The sequence below is a fragment of the Homarus americanus genome, unplaced genomic scaffold (genome assembly GCF_018991925.1).
Source record: "Homarus americanus isolate GMGI-L3 unplaced genomic scaffold, GMGI_Hamer_2.0 scaffold594, whole genome shotgun sequence".
Lineage (NCBI taxonomy): Eukaryota > Metazoa > Arthropoda > Malacostraca > Decapoda > Nephropidae > Homarus > Homarus americanus.
In genome coordinates this window covers 115,001-125,000 of record NW_024717891.1, presented here as the reverse complement: position 1 = coordinate 125,000, position 10,000 = coordinate 115,001, and the positions used below count along the sequence as shown (strand labels likewise).

Below are 10,000 nucleotides of genomic sequence, written 5' to 3'. Positions count from 1 at the left end.
CGATGAATATTTGTCGCGTATATGCAGGTAAGTTTGTAAATAAAGACATACTGTACACACACACACACACACACACACACACACACACACACATACACACACACACGTACGTCTCGTTAAGGCATAATTGCACACCACTTAACGTTATGGAGACTCATTAAGGTGTCACTCAGGTAAGTAAGTACATACAGGTAAACCTTGTATATTTACCCTCACCTGTTACCTAAATATTTACCCAGATTTGAAAGGTTTATGTATTAATGCCTGGTTATGTGTCGTTATAAGATGAAAATAATTAATACCTGTAAAAAAATTGTTGTAGACACGGCAGGTACATTGAGCTGTGAACGAGAGAGAGAGAGAGAGAGAGAGAGAGAGAGAGAGAGAGAGAGAGAGAGAGCTTAGGTTAGGTTACTTGTTCAGAAGTGTTCAGAGTGGTCAGACAGTATTTCACAAAATATTTAAACAGTGTGTTCAGAAATTGTTTAGATATTGTTTTCAGAAACTGATCTGACAGTAAGTTTAGTAAGTGTTCATACACTGTTCAGAATGTGTTCAGAAAGTGTTCAAATGGTGTGCTCAGATACTATTTCGAAGAGAATAAATTGTTCCATTTTTTTTCCTTATTTTAGAAAATATTAAAAGATTGGAAAGACAGTGGTTATATCTGATGTATAAATACACTGTGGCAACACATACTGTCGTTCATGGCGTGAGGATATTATCAGCCTTATCTTGTAGACCTCCCTCCCTCCCTCCCTCCCTCTCTCCCTCCTTTCCTTCCATTTTTCCCTCCCTCCCTCCCTCCCTCCTTTCCTTCCCCTTTTCCCTCCCTCCCTCCCTCCCAAGTGAGTCACATCTCAACCATACGCTTGTGACACCTATTAATTATTAATATTTTTCACTCCACCATTTTCACGCTTCATGTGCTAAAAATTCCAGATAAATTCCTAAAAATTCCAGACAAATTCCTATAACTTTGAGATAAATTCCTGTCTTTAACCAGTTAAGCTTTTAATTTTCCTACACTATTTTCCCGAAGATAATTTTTTTTTTCGCTCGTGAGGAAAATGTGTAGCCTCTGTGTATACGGGTTGAGGTGGTTAATAACGCCTCATGTTCTGGATTACCTTTATTAAGTATTACCAGGTAGAATACAATCCCTATGCGTTATATTGTTTTTGTTTTTATTTCTTTTAAGTATTATTGAAAAGTTATTGATAGGAATGTTATTGATAAGAAATATAATTGAAAAAAAAAACCGAGAGATAGTTTTATGAAAGTGTACTAGCTAGAATTAAACTAACTTAAGTTAACCTAACCAAATCTAACCTAACCAACGATAACCTGATCTAACCTGACCTAAGTTAACCATATCAAGGCTAACCTAACCTAACCAAACCTAACCTAACTATACCAAATCTCTCAAAAGCCGAACTTTTACTAGTTGTGTTGAAATAAACCTTTGAGCATGATGACTTAATCCCTTGAATACGATGACTTAACCCTTTCAGTACGATGACTTAACCCTTTCAGTACAATGACTTAACCCTTTCAGTACGATGACTTAACCCTTGACATGATGACTTAACCCTTTCAGTACGATGACTTAACTTTGAGCATGATGACTTAACCCTTTTCAGTACGATGACTTAACCCTTCTGGTAGCATGATGACTTAACCCCTTTCAGTGTTGACATTTAACCTTCTGTAGCACGATGACTTAACCCTTTCAGTACGATGACTTAACCCTTTCAGTACGATGACTTAACCCTTTCTGTACGATGACTTAACCCTTTCAGTACAATGACTTAACCCTTTCAGTACGATGACTTAACCCTTTCAGTACGATGACTTAACCCTTTCAGTACAATGACTTAATCCTTTCAGTACGATGACTTAACCCTTTCAGTACGATGACTTAACCCTTTCAGTACGATGCCTTAACCCTTTCAGTACGATGACTTAACCCTTTCAGTACGATGACTTAACCCTTTCAGTACGATGACTTAACCCTTTCAGTACGATGACTTAACCCTTTCAGTACGATGACTTAACCCTTTCAGTACGATGACTTGACCCTTTCAGTACGATGACTTAACCCTTTCAGAGCAATGTCATCTTTCTCAAGGAAATAATTTATCGCTTAAAAGAGTTAATATATATTACTTAATGGACTACTTCACTTTACTTAAACAATAAACAAAACAAAAACCAAACAAGTAAGTAAGTAAAGCAAGAGACGGAAGCACTTAAACCGGAAGCTCCAGTTCAACAAGTAACTCTCGGGTGATTATAGTGACGTATGCCTTAAGGGTGAGTCACTTAATCTTCTGCTGAAGGAATTTCTGCTTTGTGGAATTTAAGTACCATCCTGTGTGGTTTGTTGGTCATGTGCGTGAGAAGGTTCGTGTGTGTGTGTGTGTGTGTGTGTGTGTGTGTGTGTGCAAACGTGTGTGTGTGTGTGTGTGTGTGTGTGTGTGTTCCTATCTGAATATGTACCTATTCTCATGTGCGTCAAAGTATGGGTGTTTATGTATGTTTCAATGTGAACGTGTGTGTGTGTGTGTGTGTGTGTCAAGTGTGTGTATGTGTGCGAAGATTGAGTGTATATAACGATTGTCTTCTGCCTGAGGAACATTACATATGTTTGTAGGTGGGGGGGGGGTCAACCCAGCTGTGAATGGGTACCTAAAATTCACAACTGAAGAAATGGAAGATGGCTGTCCACGTTACCTCTATGGTACAGTATGGTGTAGACCTGTCCTTGTTTCACTTGACCAGTGACCTTCCCCGACCTTTGTTACTTACACCACCAGAGATAAAGAATATTTCATGACCTGGGATTAACCTTTGACCATCTACGAGGCCAAGATGTCATAGGTCAATCTCAATGAGTTTAATTTCTGTCTTGGAGGTTGAGAGGTTGGCTAATGTCCTCTTCACCTCAAAGTTGCTAGATTAAAGAGACATATTTTGACTTCAATATATCATTAAATTGACTCTTTTTTAACCCATTGACCTCAAATTACCTTAAGTTGAACACCTAAACGATATTTTGACCTTTTAAGGAACCTGAATCTATCATACCAACGATCTGATAGAACACACTATTCACGGCTCGAACATTTCCCTCCTGGTGGGCCTTCAGGAGGATCAGCGACCAGGAGGTGGAATTTCCTCTTCAATTTGTGGTGGTGTGGTGTTGTGGTATTGTGTTGTTGTGGTATTGTGTTGTTGTGGTGTATGACCAGACGATGGTTTGTGTTGCATATGTAGTTTAGGGCGACTTACGAGTGTTGATATTGTCTTGGTGGGTGAGCTCTCTCTCTCTCTCTCTCTCTCTCTCTCTCTCTCTCTCTCTCTCTCTCTCTCTCTCTCACACATGAAGACACGCCAGTCCGTATAATTCCCAGGAGCAGTTGCCAATCATTAGTAAAACACGGTACCGTAAACGCCTCAAGAATGTGGCCACACAGGTTTGGACGCTACCAATGTTAACCACGGCAGTAACTGGAGGATGGGTATCACACACACACACACACACACACACACCTATACATATACTGTATATTCATTCATAAACACGTATACACTATTTCAGTGTTAAATTGTAAGTAAATACCGGCGTTAGAGGCTCGTCACCATAGATTCAAACTACTATCAAAGTATGAATTTTAAACTTAAGAATAATATCAATGTATCATCAAATTCTAGAGGCCCCAAGACTTTGCTGAATTGTGATAAGAACAAATTATTTACTGACGTGTGAAAAAGTATTAAAGTAAAGCCTCTCTCACCTAGTATCCCAAACTATCAAAATCTAAATTATTAAAAAGTATAGAAATCTAGTAAAAAAAAGTATTAAATGTCATATTATATAAACTATGAAAAAAAATAATGGTAGGATTCACTCATTTACTATCAGATAATTAACTAATTTCAATAATCACAAAGTTTACAATAAAAAAAAAAGTATTGTGGTATGTTAAAGATAAACAATAAATATATTTGTTTATTGTTAAGATTATCAAGTTAAATGTCCTTCAAAATTTAACCTAAAACCAATGTTGAATTACGAGACCAAAACCGTCTAGGAGCGTCACATAATAATAAGTCCTGAATTCTTATAGGAAAAAGGTATGCAGCTTCTTTTTACAAATATACTATGACGTTAAGAACAAATTACTCACATTCAACATCCATTACACTCTAAGATACAAAAAAAAAATCATTTAGAGAGTCAGTCAGTCATTCACATTCAAGCACCATTAAATTCTCGGAAATAAACATTGTGAAATTCTGATAAACAAAGGGGCTATTCAACGTCAAATACTGAGGTATAAACAGTGTAACAGACAGACAGACATACAGACAGACAGACAGACAGACAGACAGACAGACAGACAGAAAATGTAAAACTTATGGCTTTATTGAGGGTCACTCACTCAAGGTCAATGTCTGGCTGAGAATGAACCACCTCTACATTTTTCCCCCGTGTGGCTATTGTCTGGGAACACTGCCTGAAATTGTTGCCGATTTATCGTGGGGGGTTAGAGAGAGACAGGGGGAGAACACGAGAACAATAGAACGAAGAGCAGGTGAAGGTCGAAGAGGAAGTTAGTGAATAAAGAAAGAGAGAAAGATGTAGTGAGGAAATAAATAAAGAGGAGGGCCAGAGGAAAGAATGATTGGTGAAGAAGATTAGGGGAGAGAGAGGATATAGAGAGTGAAAGAAGAACAGGAAAGGAGAGAATGATATAGAAGAAGAGACCAGGAACCGAAAGAGATAATGAGAGAGAGAGAGAGAGAGAGGTGACTAAGGACGAAGCTGGTTATACGAAACAAAATCATCATCAAAGGGGTAACCACAAGCAAGGTTATCTCCCCCCCCTCCCTCCCCCCTCCCCCTCCCTCCTCCCCCATCCTTCTCTTTCCGTCCCTAGTAATAAAAAAAAACAACTTCCATAACTCCTCCAAGTATAGAAGAAAATATTAATAATTTTCTTCCAATTCATCTCAGATATTTTTTTTTAAGTTACTTTAATATTCACAAAGTTTCATCAAGTTTATGGTTATGGTGTCAACCTGACCAGAAGAACGATGGATAATTATTAATTTTCTTTCCTCTCCCCCCCCTCCCCTCCCCCCTTCTTCGGTGCCCTACGGTGGATAATAAAAGCCAAGGTTGTTCCTGAAGGTGAGTTAAGTTCCTCTTCGTCACCGCCACACCACAGTAATGTCCGCGAGACCATAAAAGCCACAGAGGAGTGAATGTCGAACTTTTATGAGGTCTGAGATAGCCAGTCTAACATTTTCCTCAAACACCAGTGTTATTTTTTTAAAGGTATCACACACACACACACACACACACACACACACACACACACACACACACACACGGACCGGAGACCACATAGAGAAAAAGATTTATTGACAGTAAAACATAATGGTAAAATCCTCAACAAACGAAAGTATTAAGCTAAATAAAACAATTGGTGAGGTAGTGCGCATAAGTGGTTCCTATAATAATAATAATAATAATAATAATAATAATAATAATAATAATAATAATAATCACGGTGGTTCCCTGCAGCTTACAACATAGACATTAGGTCTTATAAATGTTGTAACAGAGTAGAACAGAAGTATACAGCTATGATAACATTTGTCCGTATATATAAGAGAAATACAGAAAACCAGAGATAACAGGTGTCCAATACTCACCATTAGTCTGCTGCGTGGGACGTGTCGCCGCAAGCGGACACTTCCTTCTTTTCTTTTGTTGTTGTTGCGGTGTGCGGTGAGCAGGGGAGTCACGAGCGGTCAGCGGAGACACCGACCACCAGGTGGCAACACCACAGGTAAACACTCCAAACAACGCAGGACGACGGGCCTAAAACTTCTGTCTCCTCGTGTAACTGTTTATTTTCGTTTTCTTCTTAATGTTATTTAATTATCTTGGTTAATTTCTTATTTTATCAGGTTTGTAAAACAAGATAATTGTCTAAGGACAAATGCCTTTCATAAGCTATATTAAATCTCGAAAGTTGATAACCATTTCAGTTAACAGTTACAGTATGTTGGTTGAGGCCAGCTGATGAATAACGATTACGAGGCGTTCTTAAGATGTACACAACGGCTCTGAGAAGTTCGTGTGTATGCATACAGTATAGATGACTTTCAAGATGAAGTTCTTAGAGCATATATGAGAAGTGGTAGCAGAGGTGAGTGTGAGAAATTGCTTATCACTTGACCCTGCGGAGGATGACGGGAGGAGGGGAGGGGTGTACGAGAAGTAGAGGAGGAGAGAACTGATACAGACTGGAAACGGCGCCCTTGTTCACGCCCTGGGGGTGAGAGAGACACTTGGAGAGGACCTGTGGGCCGCTTAGGTAATTATCCGGAAAGTCGCAATTTAGATGATTGTCTGTAACGGTAGTTGTAATACACTGGCAGGATACCGATAAGTTGTGTCCAGCTACGCCTTGCCGGTGATCGTATGACAACTGCTTTGCGTAATCAGTATTTTGGTGTGACAATAAACACACACTCTCACTAAATCATTGACCACAAATGGAAATACTTCCACCCGCAAAATAAGCCGCAAGCCCTGCTGCAGGCCGAAGCCACAAGGTTGGCAGGTAGAGTGGCGTCGTGAACACCTGGGGCGCGTGGGGAGTTCCTTGACCGAGCGCGACGGAGAGTCCCGCAAGGTGAGTGTTGGGGACCGCTGCTTCTTGTAGAACCTCCTGCCTCGTCGGGTGTCGGGGGGCGACTGACTGCCAAACTCTGTTGCTGCTGCTTACTGTAACCCGCCTCCTCCTCTTGCTATTACCCCCTCTGCCACGCCTTCTGCTGTAATGTTCCCTCATGTACCACGCTTTCCGCTGTAATGTTATCGCATGCACACGCCTTCTGCTGTAATGTTACCTCAAGTTCCACGCCTTCTGCTGCCACTACTGCTGTTGTCCTCTCCCTTTACTCCTCTTCCTCCTTTTGCTACCGTGTCTACCTCATTTATTCATCACCTACTGCTTTACTACTTTTGTTCTTGGTGAGGATGATGCCTCTTGATTCTTGCCTGCTGGTGTTCTTTCTGCTTCTGCTCCTGCTTAATGCTGTCTAATTTGCCGCTGTGGATGAGGGTTCTGCCCCAGTTCCTTCAGTTGGCTGTTGGTGATGCTGTCATTCTTGATATCACCATACCTGTCTGCTGTTGACTGTTGTTAAGGGGTTATCTGTTGACGATTGCTGTCTGTTGTTGAATCTGTTAAGGGGTTATCTGTTGACGATTGCTGTCTGTTGTTGAATCTGTTAAGGGGTTATCTGTTGACTATTGTAGTTGATATTATTATGGTTATTTCTGTTGTTGCTTCTGTTGTTAAATTTTCTGTTAATTGTTAATACTACTGTTGATATTGTTATAGCTGTTTCAACTGTTGTTTATACTGTTAATGCTTCTGTTGACTATTGCAGCTGCTCTCGTTAATACCGTTATTGCTATACCTGTTGTAAATACTGTTGCTGTTATTTTCACAGCTGTTTTTTTTCTCTGCACATCTGTTGTTTTCTGTTGTACTGTACATGTTGTCTTTAACCAGAACAACTCTATTGTTCCACGGGTGTTACATACATACATACATACGTACATACATACATACATACATACATACATACATATATACATACATACATACATACATACATACATATATACATACATACATACATTGTTCTGTTTTCAGTATAAGTGATTAACTAAAAATATGCAGTTAAGTCATTTTAAGTTTCTTCCTTTACTTCATCTTATCTTATTCCCCTTCTTCTTAGTTCTTCCCTCTTCCATTCTTCTTACTCTCTCTTCCCTATGTTATTACCTCGTCTCCATTCTCTCTATTTTTTTTCTTTTTTATTCATTTTTCCTCTCAAGTTTTTCTTCGTTCTCTCATATTTTTTTTCTTACTTTCGTCATTTTCTTTCTACTTTCCGTTTTCTAGTCTGTCTCCCCCTTTTATTACCTTCTTTCTTCTCCTTTCCTTCATTTCCTTTCCTTCTATTTCTTCACACACACACACACACACACACACACACACACACACACACACACACACACACACACACACACACACTGTATCTCTTCCTGCCTCATCACCATTTTCTCTCCTTCTTCTTTTATTTCCCTTAACCCCTTTCCCCACTCTTTCCTCCCTTATCCTTACCCCTCCTCCCACCCTTCTCTACCCTTCCTCCTTCCCCATACCCAGTATCTTTCTCTCCTCCCCTTCTCCGTCTCACCTAACCTTCCCTCCTCCCCTTGCTCTCCCTCCTTCCCCTGCCCTCCCTCCTTCCCCTGCCCTCCCTCTCCATCCTCCCTCACCCCTCTCCTCCCTCTCACCCCCACTCCTCCCTGCCCAACATTGAGATGAGTAGCCACCTTCTCCCTCATGCAATTCACCGCCATTACTCGACAAATTGCCTCCTCTAACACTCACCTACATCTTCTTATTAAGTTTAATGATCACAATCTCAGGTGGGCTTGAGCTACCACGATAATAAGGACCTCGAAATGCGTTTAATTTTAATTTGTGAATTTGAGTTTTGTTACTAATTAAATTTTATGTTTGAGTCGAGTGTGTGTGTGTGTGTGTGTATGTACAGATATAGATGTACACGTAATTTGTCGCTGAACCACTAACTGTTATGGTGAGATCATGAGTCTCTCTCTCTCTCTCTCTCTGTCTGTTTCTCTTCACTGCCATACCTGTCAACACTTACAGACAGACACAGAACACAGGCAGAGTGCAATATTAAGCGACTAGTACAATAGCATAATAGTTATGCAATCCTCTTTCATTCTCTGACATTGCCTCTCAGAGGGCTTAATCATTATATCTTCCAACAGAGCGATGTGCGATCTGTTCATCAGCCAACGTGCCTGCAATCACGCACCTAAATGGCAGTTGCCTTCAGACAAAGAGACGCCAATACCTGATTGATGTTTGTGTCCGCCACCACCCGCAGCTGACAGTGGCAATACCCGCAGAAGACCACCACCTAACCGCGGCGCACCGAATGTGATTTGCATAAACATTGTTGGTGGGAGACACTTGATAAACTCTGATTTACATAATATATTTACCTGAGAATTTTGGTGTGTGTGTGTGTGTGTGTGTTATTGTGTGTGTGTGTGTGTGTGTGTGTGTGTGTGTGTGTGTGTGTGTGTTATTATTGTGCGAATGGGGATATGGGTGTGAGGGGTGTGGGTGGGAGGGATAGAAGGAGTGGGTGTGGGAGAGGGATGGAGGAGGTGATGGGTGGGTTCGTTGTGTGGGAGAGGGTACGAATGTGTGTGTAAGTGGTGGAAGGGGGAGGAAGGAAGGTGTGATGGGGGGATTTGTGTGTGTGTGTGTGTGTGTGTGTGTGTGTGTGTGTGTGTGTGTGTGTGTGTGTGTGTGTGTGACTATTCCTTGTATGTGTGTCGGGAAAGGATGTGGATTTGAAACACACACACACACACACACAGGAAATAACTAAACAACAATAAGATTAAACATAAAACGAAAGGAAATAACTAAAAAAAAACCCTTAAAACACGACAAAACTTTCACCTAAATCACCATGACTGAACTAGTATAGGAAGTACGAGTGTATACATCATCACGTATTTCCGTTTTAATATCATCAACTTTCACAGCTGGTATGGAATCTGGGGCACCTATGAGAATTTCCTGTATTCATTTTTCCCCCAGACGCCCTTGGGAAGTATTGTGGTAAGGGAGGTATTTTTTTTTATGTTTCCCTGACAGGTCTTAAGGTAGCCTGGAGTCTTTGGTCATACCACAGGTTGAGGACGAGTGTGATTTCTTTCTTCTCCTCCACACACACACACACACACACTTGGAGGTGATCATGTGAGAGCTATGGGTTAATTTGTTATTATATAAGTAGTTGTTGATGGCATTGTGTGTGTGTGTGTGTGTGTGTGTGTGTCTGTGTG

The 10,000-nt window shown here is 40.6% G+C and overlaps 1 protein-coding gene across 1 annotated transcript in view; it reads right to left on the bottom strand.

Annotated features, from left to right (window-relative positions):
- Positions 1 to 6,765, bottom strand: part of LOC121859049 — a 73,873-nt gene extending 67,108 nt beyond the window's left edge. The window contains exon 1 of the mRNA XM_042355707.1: positions 5,728 to 6,765. Within this exon, the coding sequence (XP_042211641.1) occupies positions 5,728 to 5,730 (3 nt within the window). The 5' untranslated portion in view covers positions 5,731 to 6,765. The remainder of the gene's footprint in view (positions 1 to 5,727) is intronic.
- Between the last annotated feature and the right edge of the window lie 3,235 nt (positions 6,766 to 10,000).